Raw genomic sequence first — 23607 nt, forward strand, 5'->3', positions numbered from 1 at the left:
TTGTGGTCATTTTGGAGCCAGATAAGCGTTGACGGAAGACACTGGATTTATGTTTAATACATTAGTGATTTGCAGGATTTAACAGTACTTTCTCTCATATAGCCTATATACCAAAACATTACTTTTCTGAAATACATTTGAGTGTTGTCGCCTGCGCATAGCCGTCGGACTGGCCTATTGGGCATTGTTTTTGGGGGCGACTGTTATCCAGCATAATAGCGAGACAGAGGAAGAGAGAAGGGCACTTATTCCACGAGCCTCTTTAGCCCGAACGGACATAAATCGAGAATAACATTCGTAATTACAACCAGATAAAGGTAGAGAGTCACGGATACGTCTGGTATCCAACAACAAGTCAACCTTCAGCCTATCATTATTTTATTTTGGTGATCTTATACCGAGAAAATTACCGTCCGTGTTCATGCCAGATCTGCAGCGCTTTAGTTTTCCATACCATAGTATGAATCCTTTGTTAGAGGCGAACTCGCTTCTCCAACATCAACAGCAGCAGAACCAAGGAGGACAGAGTCATCCGGATTCCCCCTCAGGCCTTCTGCCCGAATCCGTCTTCGGCTCGCTCGACCCGACGTCTTTCTTCCTGGGCGACCATCCCGGACTGGGCTCGGAGACTCAGCCAGGGTTCGATTTCACCACACCCTCACAAGCCTACCTGCATCTAAACCACTCTTATCACCGGTCTGTGCCCCAACCTCCTGCAGCGATGGCCCTGAGGAACGACCTGGGCTCCAATATCAGTGTCCTAAAGACTCTGAACTTACGGTTCCGATGCTTTCTGGCCAAAGTGCATGAACTTGAGCGAAGGAATAAGATTTTGGAGAAACAACTACAACAGGCGCTGGATGCGAAGAATAGCTGTGATGGGGGTTGTTCTGAAAGCGCTAGACGGGCCCATACCCAAGAAACAGGTGTACAGACCGGGTTTGTGGGAACTATCCCTCTCAGGCCCGGGTCACTCCCGTTCCAAAACACCAACAACTCCGCGAGACGACCCACTACCCTCTTCACACCTGCCCTCAACACTGTCTTCACGCTTGAGTCCAACAACAAAGCTGGAACAAACCCCACCGAGCCGAATCAGAATCCGACCATCACGGTAAGCCAATCAACCCCGACAATCGACTCTCCAGCCGGGTGCAATTCAATCACCAACGGGAAAACGGTTTTTAGTACAGGCACTGGAACCCCCACCAACCCGCCTCCCCGGTTCCTCCCCGGTACTATCTGGTCCTACAACCATACCCGCAAGCTCGGTTCTGGCGTGGAGACGCGCGTCACCAGCCCCGGTGTGTCCTGGGTCCAGCCGGACGGGGTCGGGGTCCAGATTGATACCATTACCCCGGAGATCAGAGCCCTGTACAACGTCCTGGCCAAAGTCAAGAGGGAGAGAGACGAGTACAAACGCAGGTAAAATGTGTTGATTTATTCACCAAAGTAAGGCCTAATTAACGTGTGTGTGTGTGACGGGTGTAAAGGTGCATGGGGACCTAGAGTTGTGATTAAACGTCTCTTGGTAAAAGTCAGTTGATATAACTTAGTGAAACTATAATAGGCGTACATGTAATATTTTTCTCATGCCACTTGGGTGAAGTGAAAGGCCCTGTTACAACAGATGGCCTCTGAGAGCAGCTGTGTCCTGCCTGTGTTCTGTCTATTTCTGCCACAGCCCACACCATTCTTATTGCTAGAGATGCGAAGGGCAGCTGGGGGAAATACCAAACATTATCAGACCATAACTGACTCAGAATGAAGTCGTGTAACTGAGATCCAACACAGGAAGGCTCTGTCTCAACAATCACACCAATGCTTTTGAAGTTCAAAGATTTTGAACTCTTGAGTTTGCCACTAGCTTGTGGACACCAGACCTAGGTCGAATATATATGAGGTATGCTTGATTTATCTCTTTGTACTTTTGGGATTACTGTGTTGATTTTGTACTTTTGGGATTATTCCATTGGAACCAGGCAAACTATATATAAATCAAGCACAGCTCAAGTATTGAAGATTTGACTTATGGTTTGTCTTGGGGAAGGAATATCTACTTAGTGCCCCTTTAGAAAAAAAGGGTAATGGGCCAAACACAGTGACAGGAATCTGATGCAGAGACCATAGTGCACCTCTGCACGTTTGAAATGGCTGCAGGTTGTATTCTATGACAGAACTAGAACCCGGACCGCTGATTTGTGGCACTATTAACAGCAGGGCTGTGGCTTTGATTCACACTGCACAGGTCACATAGACATGGTCTATACTGAAGGTATGACCATATGTTGATTTGGATAAACGTATCTCAGCGAAAATGCCATACCCAATGAATGTAAGGTGATAGACAAGCATGTATGTCCCATTAGGAAGGCTGGGTAGGGTCAGGGATTGGGTTGTGATCGGGAGGACCTGGGACAAGTGTGTGTTTGTGGCTGTTTTGTTTGTTTATTGTGATTTCATGAGGCATGTGACCTTACTGCCACCTCCAAGTGAGTCAAGTCCAGGCTTGTTTCACCTTCAGACATCCATATATCTGATAGCATCTGTACTGCACAGTCATTGATGTGATTTAGGCCTCCAGTGTAGTGAAAGAATGTTATCTCTGTCATGAGTCTGTTGTTGTAGTAATGCAGTTAAATCTACCTGCAGGCAACATGTAGAGAGAGGGAAACCCACAGGACTATTAATTCACTTCAAGAAGGTAGTTTCAGTATAAGATACACCCCCTTCCCTCCCTCTCCTCCACTCTTCCCCTGCCCTGTCCCTTGTTCTCTCCATCTATCCATTCATATTGCTATTCATTGTTCCCGCTCTCTCATTGGCTAGATCTCTCATACCCTTCCAGTGGTGGAAAAAGTACCCAATTGTCATACTTGATTTAAAGTAAAGATACCTTAATAGAAAATTACTCAAGTAAAAGTCACCCAGTAAAATACTACTCGAGTAAAAGTTTAAAAAAAAAGTTTTTAAATGTACTTAACTATCAAAAATAAAAGTATAAATAATTAACAATTCCTTATATGGCACACTTGTTCATGTTTTTCAAATTTACAGATAGCCAGGGGCACACTCCAACACTCAGATATCATTCAGAAACCAAGTATTTGTGTTCAGTGAGTCTGCCAGATCAGAGACAGTAGAGATAACCAGGGATGATCTCTTGATAAGTGCATGAATTGGACCATTATCATGGCCTGCTAAGCATTCAAAATGTAACAAGTACTTTTGGGTGTCTGAGGAAAATGTATGGAATAAAAAGTACATACATTTTGTTTAGGAATGTAGTGAAGTAAAAGTTACCCCAGAAAACTACTTAAGTAGTACTTTAAAGTATTTTTACATAAGTACTTACACCACTGTGCCCTCTTACTGTCTCCTCCCTTATTTTCCTGACCTGCTCTGTCCTGTATTGTCATCCCCCCTTCACCTGTCTCTGTCTGTGTCTGTCTGTGTCTGTCTCTGTGTCTGTCTCCCTGTCTCTCTCTGTGTCTGTCTGTCTCTCTCTGTCTGTGTCTGTCTCTCTGTCTCTCTGTGTGTCTGTCTCTCTGTCTCTGTCTGTCTCTCTCTCTCTCTGTGTCTGTCTCTCTGTCTGTGTCTGTCTGTGTCTCTGTCTCTCTCTGTGTCTCTCTCGGTGTCTGTCTCTCTGTCTCTCTCTGTGTCTGTCTGTCTATCTCTCTGTCTCTCTCTGTGTCTCTCTCTGTGTCTGTCTCTGTGTCTCTCTCTGTGTCTGTCTCTCTGTCTGTCTCTCTCTGTGTCTGTGTCTCTCTGTGTCTGTCTCTCTGTCTGTGTCTCTGTCTCTCTGTCTGTGTCTCTGTCTCTCTCTGTGTCTGTCTCTCTGTCTCTCTCTGTGTCTGTCTGTCTATCTCTGTGTCTGTCTCTGTGTCTGTCTCTGTGTCTCTCTCTGTGTCTGTCTTTCTGTCTGTCTCTCTCTGTGTCTGTGTCTCTCTGTGTCTGTGTCTCTCTGTGTTGTGTCTCTCTGTGTCTGTCTCTCTCTGTGTCTGTCTCTCTCTGTGTCTGTCTCTCTCTGTGTCTGTCTCTCTCTGTGTCTGTCTCTCTCTGTGTCTGTGTCTCTGTGTGTGTCTGTCTGTCTAAGGCTTTCTCTTTCTCTCTCTAATTTCAAGTAAAATGCAGCTTTATTGGCATGGGAAACATGTTTACATTGCAAAAGCAAGTGAGATAAACAGTAAACAAAAGTGAGGACATAAAACAATGTTAACAAAAATGATTAGAAATTAACAGTAAACATTGCACTCACAAAGGTTTGCCATTTTTTAAATGTGTTATACTGTTATAAGCTATGTACAGTGTTATGTGGTCCTTCTGTAGCTCAGTTGGTAGAGCATGGCGCTTGTAACGCCAGGGTAGTGGGTTCGATCCCCGGGACCACCCATACGTAGAATGTATGCACACATGACTGTAAGTCGCTTTGGATAAAAGCGTCTGCTAAATGGCATATATTATTATTATTATTATTATATCAATGTGCATATGGTTGTAGTATGAATAGTAGGGGAAGAAATATCAACATAAATATTAGTGGTATTTAAAATGTTATTCGTGCTGAACTTATTGCCCTTTTCTCATGGCAACGGGCCCCTTGCTGCTGTGATGGCACACTGCAGTATTTCTCCTAACAGATATGGGAGTTTGATTAGTTTTCAAATTCTTTGTGGGTCTGTGTGATCTGTGGGAAATATGTGTCTCTAATATGGTCATCCATTTGGCAGCAGGTTAGGAAGTGCAGCTCAGTTTCCACCTCATTTTGTGGGCAGTGAGCACATAGCCAGGTCTGCCTATGGGGGTCTCTGTCAATAGCAAGGCTATGCTCACTGAGTCTGTACATGTTGGGTCAGTCACAGTGGTCAGGTATTCTGCCACTGTGTACACTCTGTTTAGGGTCAGTCACAGTGGTCAGGTATTCTGCCACTGTGTACTCTCTGTTTAGGGTCAGTCACAGTGGTCAGGTATTCTGCCACTGTGTACACTCTGTTTAGGGTCAGTCACAGTGGTCAGGTATTCTGCCACTGTGTACACTCTGTTTAGGGTCAGTCACAGTGGTCAGGTATTCTGCCACTGTGTACTCTGTTTAGGGTCAGTCACAGTGGTCAGGTATTCTGCCACTGTGTACTCTGTTTAGGGTCAGTCACAGTGGTCAGGTATTCTGCCACTGTGTACACTCTGTTTAGGGTCAGTCACAGTGGTCAGGTATTCTGCCACTGTGTACTCTGTTTAGGGTCAGTCACAGTGGTCAGGTATTCTGCCACTGTGTACACTCTGTTTAGGGTCAGTCACAGTGGTCAGGTATTCTGCCACTGTGTACACTCTGTTTAGGGTCAGTCACAGTGGTCAGGTATTCTGCCACTGTGTACTCTCTGTTTAGGGTCAGTCACAGTGGTCAGGTATTCTGCCACTGTGTACACTGTTTAGGGTCAGTCACAGTGGTCAGGTATTCTGCCACTGTGTACACTCTGTTTAGGGTCAGTCACAGTGGTCAGGTATTCTGCCACTGTGTGCTCTGTTTAGGGTCAGTCACAGTGGTCAGGTATTCTGCCACTGTGTACACTCTGTTTAGGGTCAGTCACAGTGGTCAGGTATTCTGCCACTGTGTACACTCTGTTTAGGGTCAGTCACAGTGGTCAGGTATTCTGCCACTGTGTACACTCTGTTTAGGGTCAGTCACAGTGGTCAGGTATTCTGCCACTGTGTACACTCTGTTTAGGGTCAGTCACAGTGGTCAGGTATTCTGCCACTGTGTACTCTGTTTAGGGTCAGTCACAGTGGTCAGGTATTCTGCCACTGTGTGCTCTGTTTAGGGTCAGTCACAGTGGTCAGGTATTCTGCCACTGTGTACACTCTGTTTAGGGACAGTCACAGTGGTCAGGTATTCTGCCACTGTGTACACTCTGTTTAGGGTCAGTCACAGTGGTCAGGTATTCTGCCACTGTGTACTCTCTGTTTAGGGTCAGTCACAGTGGTCAGGTATTCTGCCACTGTGTACTCTCTGTTTAGGGTCAGTCACAGTGGTCAGGTATTCTGCCACTGTGTACACTCTGTTTAGGACCAAATAGCATTCCATTTTATTTTATTTTTTTGGTTGATTCTTTCCAGTGTCAAATAGTTATCTTTTTGTGTTCTCTTATTTGGTTGGGTCTAATTGTGTTTCTATACTGGGGCTCTGTGGGGTCTGTTTGTGTTTGTGAAAAGAGCCACAGAACCAGCTGGCTGAGGGGACTCTTCTCTAGGTTCATCTCTCTGTAGGTAAGGGCTTTGTGGTGGAATGTGTGGGCATCGTTTCCTTTGAGGTGTTTGTAGAATTTAACAGCTCTTTTCCGCACTTTGATAACTAGCAGGTGTAGTCAGAATTCTGTTCTGCATGCATTGTTTGGTGTTTTGTGTTGTACACAGTATATTTTCTCAGAATTCTGCATGCAGAGTCTCAATTGGGTGTTTGTCCCGTTTGGTATTTTTTTGCTCTTGGTTCTTTGTTAAACGACTGAAAAGGTTGGAGAAGTGTTTTATCCATACATCTCCATTTTGGATAGATAGCTCTTTGTGTTGTTTGTTTAGTGTGTTCCAATTTTCCCAGAAGTGATTTGATTCTATGGATTCTTCAATCACATTGAGCTGATTTCTGAAATGCTGTTCCTTATTTTTTCTTAGTGTATTTCTGTATTATTTTAGTGTTTCGCCATCGTGAAGGCGGAAGCTAAGGTTTTCTGGGTCTCTGTTTTTGGTTGGATAGGTTTCTCAATTTCTTTCTTAGGTTTTTGCGTTCTTCATCATGCTCTGTTCAAGAAGATGGTGATTTTGCTGTGATCTGATAGGGGTGTCAGTGGGATGACTGTGATCGTTCCGAGAGACACTGGGTTGAGGTCGGTGATAAGGTAGTCTACAGTACTACTGCCAAGAGATGAGCTGTTGGTGTACCTACCGTAGGAGTCCCCTCGAAGCCTACCATTGACTATGTCTAGACCCAGCATGCAACAGAGTTGTAGGAGTTGTGACTCGTTTTTGTTGGATGTTTTGTCATACTTGTGTCTAGGGGGCATATTGGGGAGGGAATGCTGTCACCTCCAAGTAGGTGTTTGTCTCCATGTCTGCTAAGAGTGTCGGTTCTGGCTTTAGGTCGCCACAGACTAGGACATGTCTCTGGGCCTGGAAATGGTTGATCTCCCCCTCTAGGATGGAGAAGGTGTCATCATTAATGTGTGGGGAGATATAGGTACCACACAGGACTACCATTTTCTTTGAGATCATTTCCCTATTTATTTCCAACCAGATGTGAAATGTTCCTGTTTTAATGAATTGATTGGAGTGGGTTAGGTTATGTCTGATCTCCACTTCTCTCCTCTTCTCTCCATCTCTCACTCTCTCTCGCACACTCTCCACTGCCAGCTCCAGTCTCCTTTCTTCAACCCCCTTCCCCCACATCATATCTTTCTCCCTCTCTCTCTTCCTAACTGCATGCGGCCATGCGCCTTCCCCTCCACCTAGTATCTGCAATGCGGTATACTCTGCACGGCAGGCTGTGATTGCTGGAAAAGGGAGGTGGCTTCCAAAGAGAGCTCAGCTCATCTTTCCCTCGCTCTCTCCCTCACTCTCTCCCCCTCCCTCACTCTCACCTTACCCATCTATCTCAATCACAACAGTGTGCACAATGGCACAAAAAACATCTCTCTGTACACCATATAACCTCCTATTTGTTTTAAGAGCAGTTTGGTAAAGGCTCTGACATGTTGCAGTATTGTGCATTTTATGCAGCAATTCTATAAATGGCATTGCTGTGCAGTGGGGTCTGTGTGGTGTGTTGAGTCACTGAATCAGCCATCGTAGTTCTAACATGTCAACTGTACAGGCTTTCAATGAGATTACTGTTCACTAGATGGATGGTGCTGTCTGACCCTGGGTCCCAGATTCATGGACCAGAGGTTACACACACACACACACACACACACACACACACACACACACACACACACACACACACACACACACACACACACACACACACACACACACACACACACACACACACACACACACACACAGTAAATAGTTATTATTATGATGTTGCCATTTTACTGTGTAATTTACTTCACATTACTTTTTGTTGTGTAGGTGGGAGGAGGAGTACACTGTCAGAGTGGACATGCAGCAGAAGATGGAAGACCTACAGGAGGTAACACTGTGTGTGTGTGTGCCTGACCTCTCTTAATGATTGATACATAGGGGGTAAATGTATCCCCTCTTTCTGTTACACTTGTTCTCTGTTGATTTGCAGGGATAAGAACAAAACCATGTCAGAATATCAAACATGACAACAAGACATTTCATTGAAATGTTTAGGAGCTCAATGCTTGTAGACACAAAGGCCCTCCTCACTGATCTATACACTAACTTAGGGCGCAGGGCCAGAGGCGCAGTGTTGTGTCTGAGGTTCTGGCGGTGTTGACACATTTGACATTGCCCTGACGCATGCCAAACAACCTAATACAATTGCTTGTGTGAAACAGCTTGGTTGAATAGTGTGCAAGCCACTAACCAAATATAGTATGTTTATAAACCGCTAACATAATTGTACTGTAGGCTATGTATACATCCCTAACCTACTAGTTTGATGCTCCTCCCATGACGTTCGTCATACGTGTTACAGAAAGCAGCTGACAGTCATGATCAGACAGCCAAATGGTTAACTATTTGAGGAACGGGTGGTGCTACTTACACACATTCAGCATGATTGAATTACAGCAACAATATCAACTCCCCAAAATGGCCCCGTTGGACCCTGTCAAAGTGAGTTACTTAATCTGAAAGTCATTTGTACGTCCTACTTCCAAATTGTATTGGTCACATACTAGAGGTCGACCGATTTATGATTTTTCAACGCCGATACCGATTATTGGAGGACCCCAAAAAATGTAACAAATGTATTTGTAATAATGACAATTACAACAATACTGAATTAACACTTATTTTAACTTAATATAATACATCAATAAAATCAATTTAGCCTCAAGTAGATAATGAAACCTGTTCAATTTGGTTTAAATAATGCAAAAACAAAGTGTTGGAGAAGAATGTAAAAGTGCAATATGTGCTATGTAAGAAAGCTAACGTTTCAGTTCCTTGCTCAGGACATATGAAAGCTGGTGGTTCCTTTTAACATGAGTCTTCAATATTCCCAGGTAAGAAGTTTTAGGTTGTAGTTATTATAGGACTATTTCCCTCTATACCATTTGTATTTCATTAACCTTTGACTATTGGATGTTCTTACAGGCACTTTAGTATTGTCAGTGTAACAGTATAGCTTCCGTCCCCCTCCTCGCTGGGCTCGAACCAGCAACACAACAATAACAGCCACCACATCGAAGCGGCGTTACCCATGCAGAGCAAGGGAAACAACCACCCCAAGGCTCAGAGCGAGTGAAGTTTGAAACGCTATTAGCGCGCGCTAACTAGCCAGCCATTTCACTTCGGTCACACCAGCCTCATCTCCGGAGTTGATTGGTTTGAAGTCATAAACAGCGCAATGCTTGACGCACAACGAAAACCTGCTGGCAAAACGCACGAAAGTGCTGTTTGAATGAATGTTTATGCGCCTGCTTCTGCCTACCACCGCTCAGTCAGATACTTAGTTAGATACTTGTATGCTTAGATTAAATGCAACACAGGACACACTAGATAATATCTAGTAATATCATCAACCATGTGTAGTTAACTAGTGATTATGATTGATTGTTTGTTATAAGATAAGTTTAATGCTAGCTAGCAACATACCTTGGCTTGCTGCATTTGCATAACAGGCAGTCTCCTTGTGGAGTGAAACGAGAAAGAGGCAGGTTGTTATTGCCTTGGACTAGTTAACTGTAAGGTTGCAAGATTGAATCCCCCGAAATGACAATGTGAAAATCTGTCTGTCTACCCCTGAACAGGCAGTTAACCCACCGTTCCTAGGCGTCATTGAAAATAAGAATATGTTCTTAACTGACTTGTCTTGTTAAATAAAGATTAAATAAAGGTGTAAAAAAAAAATGCCGCCCAAAAATATCGATTTCCGATTATGAAAACTTGAAATCGGCCCCTAATTAATCGGCCATTCCGATTAACCAGTTTACCTCTATCACATACGCATTAAGCAGGTGTTATTGTGGGTGTAGCGAAATGCTTGTATTCCTAGCTCCAACAGTGCAGTAATATCTAACAATTCACACAAATCTAAAATAAAAGAATGGAGTTATGAAAATATACACTACCGGTCAAAAGTTTAAGAACACCTACTCAATCAAGGGTTTTTCTTTATTTTTACTATTTTCTACATTGTTGAATAGTAGTGAAGACATCAAAACTATGAAATAACACATATCGAATCATGTAGTAACAAAAAAAGTGTTAAACAAATCAAAATATATTTTAAATAGCCATCCTTTGCCTTGATGACAGCTTTGCACACTCTTGGTGAGGCAAAGAGTCACCAGACATCAACGGCAACAACGTTGCCTATGGGCGCAAAACGACCTTCACTGGACCAGACAGGACTGGCAAAAAGTGCTCTTAACTGACGAGTCGCTGTTTTGTCTAACCAGGAGTGATGGTCGGATTCGCGTTTATCGTCGAAGGAATGAGCAATACACCGAAGCCTGTACTCTGGAGCAGGATCGATTTGGAGGTAGAGGGTCTGGCGGTGTGTCACAGCATCATCGGACTGAGCTTGTTGTCATTGCAGGCAATCTCCATGCTGTGCGTTACAGGGAAGACATCCTCCTCCCTCATGTGGTACCCTTCCTACAGGCTCATCCGTCATGACCCTCCAGCATGACAATGGCACAAGCCATACTGCTCGTTCTGTGCATGATTTCTTGCAAGACAGAAATGTCAGTGTTTTGCCATGGCCAGCAAAGAGCCCGGATGTCAATCCCATTGAGCACGTCTGGGACCTGTTGGATCGGAGGGTGAGGGCTAGGGCCATTCCCCCCAGAATTGTCCGGGAACTTGCAGGTGCCTTGGTGGAAGAGTGGGCTAACATCGCACAGCAAGAACTGTCAAATCTGGTGCAGTCCATGAGGAGGAGATGCACTGCATTACTTAATTCAGCTGGTGGCCACACCAGTTACTGACTGTTACTTTTGATTTTGACCCCCCCCCTTTGTTCAGGGACACATTATTACATTTCTGTTAGTCACATGTCTGTGGAACTTGTTCAGTTTATGTCTCAGTTGTTGAACTGGAAGGCCAAAAAGATAATCAAGGACATCAACCACCCGAGCCACTGCCTGTTCACCCCGCTATCATTCTGACCTCGCCTTCTGGATGACAGTGGGGTGAACAGGCCGTGGCTCGGGTGGTTGATGTCCTTGAAGTGCGGGCAGTGAGCGTCGGTGGCACGACGTGGCTGGTTTTCCCTTTGTATTCCGTGATTGTCTGTAGACCTTGCCACATACGTCAAGTTGCAGTAGCAGTGGTCGAGTGTTTTTTAGCAGCACGAGTACTACAGTCAATGTGTTGATAGAACTTCGGAAGCGTTTTCCTCCAATTTGCTTTGTTAAAATCCCCAGCTACAATAAATGCAGCCTCAGGATATGTGACTTATATCCGGAGTGAGCCTTGATTCCGTGAAACAGAGTATGTTACAGTCCCTGATGTCTCTCTGGAGGAGATCCTTGCCCTGAGCTTGTCTACTTTATTGTCCAGAGACTAAACATTAGCGAGTAATATACTCGAAAGTGGTGGATGGTGTGTACGCCTCCTCAGTCAGACTAGAAGTCTACTCTTCTCCGCCCGCGGCGTCTTGTAGCAGCCCCTGGGATAAGATCAATTGTCCTGGGGGGTTACAAACAAAGGATCCAATTCAGGAAAGTCGTATTCCTGGTCGTAAATGCTGGTGAGTTACCGCCACTCTGATATTCAAAAGTTCTTTCCATTTGTAAGAAATAACACCAAAAAAACAAATGACTGCAATGTTGCTTCGGAGCTAGAAGCAGAGCTGCCATGTCTGTCGGCGCCATCTTGCCATCAGTAAGCATATGCTGAGCCAGGTGGGGCTCTGGTTTCTCACGTTTGTTGTGTGTGTGTGGATGTGTGAGGATGCAACTGCAGGGGACACCTATCTAACCCAGTTAGACCGGCTCTGTTGAGCCAACAGGAGACCACATTGCGTGCAGCAAAGTCCCACTTTACACTAAACTATCCATGCAGAACAATGTACAAGATCCAGAAAGAAACACTCGGCACAGACACAATCAACTTTTATGTCAAGACATATCTTAGGAAGAAGTTCTGCAAAATATTATGGCTAGTAGTTTACGGAATCAAATACTTCAGAGAAAAGAGGGAGAAGGCAGCAGGGGAGCCTAGTGGTTAGAGCGTTGAACTAGTAACAGGAAGGTTGCAAGTTCAAATCCCCGAGCTGACAAGGTACAAATCAGTGATTCTGCCCCTGAACAGGCAGTTAACCCACTGTTCCTAGACTGTCATTGAAAATAAGAATTTGTTCTTAACCGACTTGCCTAGTTAAATAAAGGTAAAATAAAAAATAAAAATTAGATCAACAATATGATCCAAGGCACTTGTGAGATTAAGTAGGCAGGGTTGTCAATGTATAATCTGTTTATGTACTGTATGTTTGTGTGTTGTACTTTGGATTTGTAGTAAGATTTAGGGTAAGAACATCTATCCTTACACTGTAAAGAATATATAATCATCATGGACAGATTATAGTGTTGTACTTTGGATTTAAAGTGCATTTGAGTCAAGATTTATAAAGACAAGATATGATGTTTTACTGTTTGGCCCTACCCTGAGTTGGTCAATATAGAATGTTTTACTGTTTGGCCCTACCCTGAGATGGTCAATATAGAATGTTTTACTGTTTGGCCCTACCCTGAGATGGTCAATATAGAATGTTTTACTGTTTGGCCCTACCCTGAGATGGTCAATATAGAATGTTTTACTGTTTGGCCCTACCCTGAGATGGTCAATATAGAATGTTTTACTGTTTGGCCCTACCCTGAGATGGTCAATATAGAATGTTTTACTGTTTGGCCCTACCCTGAGTTGGTCAATATAGAATGTTTTACTGTTTGGCCCTACCCTGAGTTGGTCAATATAGAATGTTTTACTGTTTGGCCCTACCCTGAGATGGTCAATATAGAATGTTTTACTGTTTGGCCCTACCCTGAGTTGGTCAATATATAATGTTTTACTGTTTGGCCCTACCCTGAGTTGGTCAATATAGAATGTTTTACGGTTTGGCCCTTGAAAATAAAAGCGAGCCGCACACTCTTGGAGCTCAGATGCAAAAATGTAATACCAACGTTTCGACAGCCAAGCTGTCTTCATCAGGGTATAATCACAAACACTGCGGGATGACTCGTTTATATAGTGTCAAAAGACACAGGTGTCTGTAATCATGGCCAGGAGTGGACTAATATCATTGGTTAATAATCAAATGTTAAAATGTCATACAAAGAACAGTATACAAACAAATGGATAGCATACGATCATAGATTAATTTGACTATACAAGTTTACACACAATTACAATGGCAGTCACAATAATCACAAGAATGGCTTCAGATCAAAGTCTACGTTGAGACCGAAGGGCGCAAGGGTCTTTAAATTAAAGATCCAGGCAGCCTCTCGTTTTAACAATAAATTATCAAGGTCACCCCCTCTCCTAGGGAGGGTGACATGTTCGATGCCAATATAACGCAGAGACGAAATCGAGTGGCCTGCCTCCAAGAAGTGGGCCGCAACTGGATAAGTAAAGTTTTTACACCTAATGGTGCTACGATGCTCTGAGATACGTACTTTTAATTCGCGCTTTGTTTTACCGACATAATTTTTAACACAAGGACAAGTTGTAAGATAAATAACTGCCTTAGTGGAGCACGTAATAACACCTTTTATTGGGATCGATTTCCCTGTTTGTGGGTGTTTGAAGGATCTACATTTATAAGTGCCATTGCATTGAGCACAGCCATTACATTTGTAATTTCCATCCAGTAGGGGCGCAAATAGACGTTGTTCACGAATATCTTGGGGTGGTAAATCAGAGTTCACCAATTGGTCTCTGAGATTTCTGCCCCGCGAGAATACGACCAAGGGAAGGTCCGAAAACACATTACCGAGACTATCATCGGATTTTAAGATGTGCCAATGTTTGTGAACAATTCCCTTAATTTGTTCAGAGCACTTTGAATAGCGGGTAGTTAGAACGCAAGAATGCGTCTTTTTGCGAGACTGACCTTGAAAAAGGTCATGTTTTGTTTTGAATTTTCTCAATGGCAATATTAATCTGATCATTCTTGTAGCCCCTCTCCTTGAACTTTCTTTGCGTCTCAGCCATATTTCTGTCGAAATGCAATGGCACTTATAAATGTAGATCCTTCAAACACCCACAAACAGGGAAATCGATCCCAATAAAAGGTGTTATTACGTGCTCCACTAAGGCAGTTATTTATCTTATAACTTGTCCTTGTGGTAAAAATTATGTAGCTAAAACAAAGCGCAAATTAAAAGTACGTATCTCATGATTATGTGTGTGTTTTGTTTGTAGGACCTCCAGGAGAGCGAGGGCTGTCAGGATGAGTTGGCTGTCAGAGTGCAGCAGCTGAAGTCTGAACTGGTGCTCTTCAAAGGCCTCATGAGCAACGTGAGTCTACATCCACAAAGTTCCTCTCAATATGCACCTTCTCTTATCCAATCCAATTGTATTGGTCACATACACATGGTTAGCAGATGTTATTGCGAGTGTAGAGAAATGCTTATGCTTCTAGATCCGACAGTGCAGCAGTATCTAACAGGTCATATCTAACAATTCCACAACAAAACCTAATACACACAGTCTAGTAAAGTAATGGGATGAGAATACATAAGTATAAAATATATGGATGAGCAGTGACAGAGTGGCTAAGATGCAATAGATAGTAAAGAATAGATAGTGAAGGATAGAATATATACAGATGAGATGAGTAATGCGAGATGTAAACATTATTAAAGTTGCATTATTAAAGTGACTAGTGTTCCATTTATTAAAGTGGCCAATGAAGTCTGTAGGTAGACAGCCGCCTGTTTGGCTGGTGGCTGTTTAATAATCTGATGACCTTGAGATTGAAAAACAGCTTCTATCTCTCTGTCCCAGCTTTGATGCACCTGTACTGATCTCTCCTTCTGGATGGAAGCGGGGTGAACAAGTAGAGGCTCAGGTGGTTATTGTCCTTGATGATCTTTTTGCCTTCCTGTGACATCGGGTGTTGTAGGTGTCCTGGAGGGCAGGTAGTTTGCCCCCGGTGATGCGTTGTGCAGACCGCATCACCCAGATGTGATTTTGCAGTGTGATGGTAATTGCATCGTCTGTGGCCCTATTGGGGCGGTAAGAAAATGGGAGTGGGTCTAGGGTGTCAGGTAGGGTGGAGGTGATATGATCCTTGACTAGTCTCTTAGTGCACTTCATGATGACAGACGTGAGTGCTACGGGGCGATAGTCATTAAGTTCAGTTACCTTAGCCACCATTGTTCCTGTTCCCAAGAAAGCTATCTTGAAGCATGTGGTGACAGCAGACTGGGATAGGGATTGATTGAATATGCCCGTAAACACACCAGCCAGCTGGTCTGCGCATGCTCTGAGGACGCGGCTAGGGATGCCGTCTGGGCCAGCAGCCTAGCGAGTGTTAACTCATTTAAATGTTTTACTCACATCGGCCACGATCCTGATCTGACTGCACACAAATCATCTACTCATCGATGACCCTTTTCACTCTCAATATTGTCTGGTTCATTCTCCTGTCCCACTGGGTCCCCCAGTCTGGTTCTCACACTCTACACAGAGATTTCTCCTGGTCTGGTTAGGATGATAACTGTTACTAGGAGACCATAACCATCTCTCTTTCTGTGTAGAACATGTCTGATCTGGACAGTAAGATCCAGGAGAAGGCCATGAAGGTGGACATGGACATCTGTAGACGCATCGACATCACGGCTCGCCTGTGTGACTTGGCCCAGCAGAGGAACTGTGAGGATGTCATCCAGATGTATCAGGTAGTCTGTCTGTCTTTCTGTCTGACGGTGTCTGTCTGTGTCAGTCTGTCTGTGTCTCTCTCTCTGTCTATCTGTTTGTCTGTCTAAGTCTCTCTTTCCACTCCTAGGTCCCTAACACCCAGTCTGCCATCAACTGTCGCCCCCGGAAACAGACCCCACTGTCCGTCAACAGTAGTGAGGGTGATGAGACTATCAGCACCTCGGAGAGCGATGGGGGCCTGCCCAGAGAGGAGGAACTCTGTGGCTCGTCAGCCAATCAGATCAATGAGGAAATGCAGAGGATGCTCAACCAGCTGTGAGGACTGGTGTTTGTTACATGTATAGTTTCTCTTATCAGGCTTCTACAGGTACAACCAGCTTCTACACTGTCTATACTCTACCATAGTAAAGGTATTAGACTGATAAGAAGGAAGCTTCCATGTGCATTTTCTCCAGAGGCCAAACAAACGTTAATAAATAAACATTTGTGTGTGTTGCAGGCGGGAGTGTGAGTTTGAAGATGACTGTGACAGCTTGGCCTGGGAGGAGACAGAGGAGACTCTGCTGCTGTGGGAGGACTTCCCAGGATGCACTCTGGCTCCAGAGACCACCCACCAGCCAGGAGAGGTATGGTGCGCTTTAGAATGTTGATGTTTAGGTATTCCATAGTAACTCTATGGGGTTAACTAATGTTAGAGCCTTGGAAGTAGTACCTTCAACCTCTCATAAGTACACATTGATGACATAATGCAATACCTTTGTCCAAGTAGTTATATTGTTTTAATGATTTGTACGGATATCTTTATGCAGAGGCTACACAACATTACATAGACATTTATCAGGAGTTTCTGTATTCACAGTTACTCAGATTATAGTATTGTCAATTTGTATTTTCCAGGAAATTATTCTGAATAGAGCTAGAGCACTTCCATTTTTTTCCATTCCCCCTTCCTTCCTTCCTTCCTTCCTTCCTTCCTTCCTTCCTTCCTTCCTTCCTTCCTTCCTTCCTTCCTTCCTTCCTTCCTTCCTTCTCTCCGCTCCTTCCTTCCTTCTCTCTCTCCCTCTCAGCAGGAAGACCAGTGTCTGGAGAAGGTGATTAATGACACTGAGGACTTATTCAAATCCAGGGAGAAAGAATACCAAGAGACCATCGACCAGATTGAGGTGTGGAGGGGGGGTCTAGGGCTATGTTAATGTTTGACAGTGTGTTTCTCCCCAGTATGACTCGGCTACAGCTAAGAGTGATGTGTTTCTCCCCAGTATGACTTGGCTCCAGCTCAGAGTGATGTGTTTCTCCCCAGTATGACTCGGCTACAGCTCAGAGTGATGTGTTTCTCCCCAGTATGACTCGGCTACAGCTCAGAGTGATGTGTATCTCCTCAGTATGACTCGGCTACAGCTAAGAGTGATGTGTTTCTCCCCAGTATGACTCGGCTACAGCTAAGAGTGATGTGTTTCTACCCAGTATGACTCGGCTTCAGCTAAGAGTGATGTGTTTCTCCCCAGTATGACTTGGCTACAGCTAAGAGTGATATGAACCGTCACCTACATGAATACATGGAGATGTGTTCTATGAAGAGAGGCCTGGATGTGCAGATGGAGACCTGCAGGAGACTCATCACCCAGAGTGGGGACAGGTACACTCACTCCCTCACTCCCTGCCACCGGCATTCACTTCTCTCTCTCACGGTTTCTCTTTGGCTTACTTTTAATGACCTACAGTAGTTTACACTAATCTGTACATTTGCTTTGACCACGTTTTAAACGCATTCTTGTGCCTACTGTATACCTGTTATTGTCTAAATGATGTATTCCCCCCAAAATGGCCTTCTTTCTCTCTCCCTCTCTTTCTCTCTCTGGCTCTACCTCTCTTTCTCTCTCGCTCTTTCTCTCTCTTTCTCTCGCTCTCTTGCTCGCTCTCTTTATAGTAAGCCTGGCTCTCCTGTGGCTGTGGCTGGTGAGGAGAGCGTTGACCAGGCTGAGAAGGAAGGGACAACAGCGTCGCCTCCTCTCTCCAACTCTCCTCCCAGATCATGACCTATCAAGACCACCTCCATCACATGACCATCATTCCATCCAACCACAGCACCACTCAACTCTCCGCCGTCACTATAGCAACGCCATGTTTACATTCTAACCACTAGATTAGTATATTTTAAATTTTCTTCAAGCTATCTTCATTCACAAGCCTCAATATAGGAACGTGGCAGATCAATCTGTTTTAGCGAGGGTGTAGTGTTGTGTTTCCAACAGCTTTTAGTCCCCTCTACTGGAAAGTGGTATTACTAGCACCATGGAAGTCTGTACATAAGAACCCACTGTTTAACAGAGCAAAGGTAACGAGGTAATGGGTTGAAATACACAACTTGAATTGAGAATACCTCATAGAAACATATGAGCAATATTTGAATGAACTCATATGAGTTGTAGGCTACTCTTAAGGTAGTTGTTGGTACTACAGAAAACCATGGTAATAACTCCTATAGCATGATCCATTTCCACACAGCCATAATGATAAACACACCACACACCAATACATTCAAGTCAGGCTAGCATAGCAGATCATTCTAACAGTGTGCTGTCCTGTTGCAACATTATGAGTGTTCTTTTCAAACTCACCTAGAAGTATAACACAGTAAATATAAACCTTGGGTGTGTTCGTAAATTCACTGGAGTGCCAGAGTGCGCTCTGGGCGTTCGTAAATTCAAAGCGTTGTCAGATTGTCCGTTCGTAAATTCGGAGTGTTTCGCTCTGGTCGAAGAGTAGGGTTGATCCGAGCCTTCTGACCTCACAACGGCAGTCAAGCACCCAAGCTAACAGACTAACGTTGGCTCGCTTGCTAGCTTCTTCCAGACAAAAATGAGAGAACACCGCACTCTGACCATTTTACTCATTCTAGCAGAGCTGGTTAGGCTGTTTTTGTTATCCAGAGTGTTGGTGACTGTAACTGTGATGCTGGCAAACAATTTCATTACGCTTTTTTTGCCTACGTTTACTGACACCGGCCATATTCAATGTGTGTTGAGCGTGAGTAAATTCATCAGATGAGCGTGCTCTGAAATCGGACTAGATAGCCAGAGAAAATTTACAAAGCAAAGCCCAGTTGGCAAGAGAGAGAAACTCCAGATGAATCACTTTATTAGCAACAAAACAGAAATATAACGTTACTGTACTGTATCATAGTTATTCAAACGGACTAAAATAATATCAAATCACTAATTGTATCAAGACATCTACACTTCATTCATATGTATCAATGAAAACTAGAAAAAAAGTAAAATAGTAAACTAAACTCTTAAGATGCAGTCACTCAGATGGCGACAATGATATCCCTGTGTGTGATTCTGAACTCACATTTTGAAACAAAAGCCTGCCCGTCTCTCTGCCCTTTTGTTGACACCAGACAGGTTGTCATAGTAACATTATTTTACAGTCCTGTTTCACTTACCTGGTATTTACTAAGGAATTATTGGATAACATTGTATTCTTTCTTCAACACAACTGGTACTAAATGTTTCATAGTGGTGCTTGTTTCACTGAATCCCAAAGAACCCCAAAAGTAGTTTTATTGTAATTATAATGTAATACCATTTTACTGTGTCTAGTAAATGGCAACTATGGTGAGAAAAGTTCGCTAGAGCACATAATGATCTGGGACCAGGCTAGTCATAGGCTCTGTGTCGGCTCAATATGTGGTAGTTAGTGTGAATAGTGTAAATACTCTGTTAAAGCTGATCTGAGGTCAGCTCTGGGGCCTTGCCCTGATCTCTGTGTGTCTGTCACTGACACAGGGCATTGACACCCAAGTGTTACACCTACGAGCTGTATTGTATACTAATGTTTTGTTTAGTTTCCAGCAGCAGAGAGCAGTGGAAGGCCCTGCTACTCTGTCCTCCAGCAGGGAGATGGGTAGGCTCGGATATGAGAAGTTAGATAGGAGAGATTTGTGTATCTGTTCTGTACTCTCTATTTCTATGTGCTGTAGTCTGATCTGGTTGGTAAGGACTCAAATGCATCAGTAGTATTGTATCGGAGAGAAATGGAAGATTGATGAACAGGCTATAAAAGACAGAATGTCCACAGATGAACAAATAGACAGACCGACAGATGAATGTACAGTACGGATAGATAGATGGACAGATTAATGAATCGATGGATAGAATGATGACCTGCTGAGATAATTTATGTTTGCTACTTGAGTGTCAATGCAACTGAAAACAAGTAATCTGATTTAATTTAAAGAAATATTGCTGAAACATTGTTATAGAAGTACTAAATACTGATGCTGAAAAGCTATCTGACATGGTGCTTGATATGGCCTAACCTATTTTTGAGCTTAAAAGTTAGCCGTTATAAAGAAAGAGCAAAGCAAATATGTATATTCAATAATACAGCAGTAACAGCAGTAATAACAGTATTTAATGTAACAGAAGAATAAGAATGATATGTACAGATGTAGGATCTTAATTTGATCACTTTTGTTGCTGAGATTATTCCTGTTCTAAAAAGGCTTCTAAAGTTTGTAATTTCCACTTTGAAATTTCAGACTTGATTTTCCCTAATGAGAAATGCATCAACCCCTACAAATTTGGCCATTAATTATAATCCACGTAATAAATCACATTTCCTGTTGCTGCAGAATTTTTTCCTGCTGTAGCAAACTGGCTCAAATTAAGATTCTACATCTGTAATAATTCGAACTTGTACACATCACGAATGTAAACAATTATTGAAGGGAAACTTATTTTATTTTCTCCACTTGTCACTTCATGTTTGTAGATGTGGCAAAATAGTGAAATTGTTAGAGCTGAGGAGTAGATTTCCTCTCTGTTAATTCATCATACACTATGTTATTATACAGTAGAATGTAGATGTATAATACAATTTTGTTCCTCTTCCTTGACATTGAAATATGCATTACTTTGAGCATAAAACACTCGCTTACCTCAGATTAACAATATTTAACAACTCTTTACTTTGAGTACTAAACACTCTCTTACCTCAGATAAACAATATTTAATAACTCAATAATATAACACAAGGATTCCTTCACAAATACTATCTCTTTATCAACAACCAAATGGAGGCTTCAGTTTAGTTCATTTCATTTGTGTTTCTTTCTTTTTCTTGTTTGATGAGGAAGATGTTTAATCAGGTGCCGTCTGCTGGTCACACCTCAATATTCTAGTATTGTAGAAGGGTTTCCAAGGCTTTCTCTGAACGATTATATAGGTTGTGAAGAACAGGTTTTGGAACCATGAAAAAATGATATGCATGTCTTAAGCTATGTATTGGTTATGCCATTCCTTGGGCGTTTCTCCTGACCACATGACCTCGGTCCTAGACCTGGGTGGGTATTCAACTCTTACACTACAAGATCCGGAGCCTGCTGCTTTTCTGTTCTACCTGATTTACTAATTGCACCACCTGGTGTCCCAGGTCTAAATCAGTCCCTGATTAGATGGGAACAATGAAAACATGCAGTTGACCTGGCTTTGAGGTCCAGAGTTGATTTTGAGGGTCCTGTGCTATAATGCTTGGGTTTTTTCTGCTCGGGTCATATGGCCAGTAAAACTCCTGGCCCCAGCGTTCCTGCCCTTTGGCCAGAACTGGAGATTAAAATGGAGAATAGAAGGCAGCGGAGAAATAGTGAGAATATGTTTTTCTTTGTATATTTTACTACACGCACAGAGAGACTGAGTCTCTGCAGTATGTATGCATGAGTCAGCGTGTATGTTTAGGAGAGTGTTCTAATGTCCTTGGTTTTTAAAAAGAGTTTTACTGGTTCACTTACAACATGAAGAATACAATAGTCCTAAAATGCACACTATCTTCCAGTGTCTGTCTGACAATAGACCAATTCATATCCTCTTCACAACTGAACTGAAGGCTAACGGTATAACTGAATCATTGTAAACTAGAGTGGTAGGGACCATACAGTGATGTGTTCTGCTGACTGGATTCCCATCTCTACAAATCGCCTTGAAATACTGTATATATATATAAATCAAAGATGTACAATAATCGCTCTAATATTCCAACAATAATCCACTTTCTTCATGAGTGTATGTGATTACAAAGTAAATTCTTTTTAAAAATGGCACCATAGTGTAAAAAAAAAAAGATTACTACTCAAATGCTTTAACATAATGATGGTATGATTGCTATGATATTGTATGCATTAAAGGAAACGCTATGTTGGATATATTGTATGTTTAAACACTGGCAATGCAAGGAGGTCCACAGTCAAAAATACTTAGTGTCAGGTTCCCAGATTTGGCACATAGCTGAACTTTTAACGTGGATGGAGATATTTGATTGGTCCTTAATATTTATCGTAGACCAGGAGCCAATGCTCTTGCTCTGTGAGGACCAGTGTATTCTCTGGTCCATATATTTTACCATCAACTAATTCCATCTGGCCTGAGTAAGCTAGCATGCAGGTGAATAGACTGAGTTGTCAATGAGAAGACTGTTAGCAATCACCAGGGCCTCATTTACTAAGCATCTGCACCAGTGCCATGTTTACACCTGCTCGGTTCAAAAGGGAACGAGTCATAGAACAAAAGGTCAAGGGACAAGTAAAGTCTGTTTTCTGTTTCTAGCTTTGTATCTCATCTTATAATTTCCTCCGAAAAGAGCAAGTGTAAACATTGCACTGCTTGGTAAATCAGGCCTTGGTTTTTGTTTTGGTGAGGTGTGAGTTCTGTGACACTGGACTGTCCCCTTGAACATGTGTGCTTCATCACAGAGCTCTGTGTACTGACAGAGAGTTCAACGCAGAGCTCTGTGTACTGACAGAGAGTTCAACGCAGAGCTCTGTGTACTGACAGAGAGTTCAACGCAGAGCTCTGTGTACTGACAGAGAGTTCAACGCAGAGCTCTGTGTACTGACAGAGAGTTCAACGCAGAGCTCTGTGTACTGACAGAGAGTTCAACGCAGAGCTCTGTGTACTGACAGAGAGATGGAATGAAGAATAAAAGATACACCTGAGCAATATGATTGTGTGTGTGTGTGTTTTTGTGTGGATTTGGTGAGTTCATGCTAGAAGCCCATTTGCATTGGCTGCTATGTGTGTCTGTGCTTCCTGAACTCCACCTGCCTGATAAGCTAACTTTACGAGGACAGCGAGATAAAATGTTTGTGACAAACTGTCTTTCACATCTTAAAGTATGTGTCGAAAATGATGAGACTTTGGTTCAGAAGCATTAGTCACCCTGCTGACATGCCTGTCTTGTCTGCCTGTCTGTCTCTAGCTTATAAATACATCACAACATCACTGTCAGTACACAGTGGGCGGGAGAGACAGGAAGAGAGGAAGATGTCACAGGTGAAGGAAATAATGACGCAAAGGATGGGTAGAGAAGAGCGAGACACACCTTAAAGAATAATAGTTGAAGGGGGGGGGGGGGGGGGTCGAAGTTGTAGACAACAAATACTTGGTATTTGGTGTGGTCTCTACAGTGCAAAAGATAAGACTAGATTATGTTGTGTTGGCATTTTCAACACAGGTTTCTACATTGATATATTTTGAACAGAAATGAGGCTCAAAGCCAGAAGTTAGTGCAGTCACCATCAAATTGTGATAA

At 43.1% G+C, this 23607-nt stretch overlaps 1 protein-coding gene across 2 annotated transcripts; it reads left to right on the top strand.

The window, feature by feature from the left end:
* Positions 1–7: 7 nt before the first annotated feature.
* iffo1b (intermediate filament family orphan 1b) lies at positions 8–23015 on the top strand. 2 transcript variants are annotated; one of them, XM_046314892.1, is made up of 9 exons: positions 8–1425; positions 8122–8182; positions 14557–14652; positions 15897–16037; positions 16145–16332; positions 16517–16643; positions 17085–17180; positions 17523–17653; positions 17945–23015. In XM_046314892.1, the coding sequence occupies exons 1-9, from the start codon at positions 422–424 to the stop codon at positions 18051–18053; spliced, it is 1953 nt and encodes a 650-aa protein (XP_046170848.1). In that variant the 5' UTR covers positions 8–421; the 3' UTR covers positions 18054–23015. The 2 variants fall into 2 exon arrangements, with proteins under 2 accessions (XP_046170848.1, XP_046170849.1); XM_046314893.1 differs by having other exon boundaries at positions 17088–17180.
* The last annotated feature ends 592 nt before the right edge of the window (positions 23016–23607 follow it).

The sequence above is a fragment of the Oncorhynchus gorbuscha genome, linkage group LG19 (genome assembly GCF_021184085.1).
Source record: "Oncorhynchus gorbuscha isolate QuinsamMale2020 ecotype Even-year linkage group LG19, OgorEven_v1.0, whole genome shotgun sequence".
In the NCBI taxonomy this organism is placed as follows: Eukaryota; Metazoa; Chordata; class Actinopteri; order Salmoniformes; family Salmonidae; genus Oncorhynchus; species Oncorhynchus gorbuscha.

Coding starts and splice junctions, on each gene's coding strand:
- iffo1b (XM_046314892.1), top strand. CDS start 422: ATGCCAGATCTGCAGCGCTTTAGTTTTCCATACCATAGTATGAATCCT. Junction 1,426..8,121: donor AGAGACGAGTACAAACGCAG/GTAAAATGTGTT, acceptor TTTGTTGTGTAG/GTGGGAGGAGGAGTACACTG. Junction 16,644..17,084: donor CCACCCACCAGCCAGGAGAG/GTATGGTGCGCT, acceptor TCTCCCTCTCAG/CAGGAAGACCAGTGTCTGGA.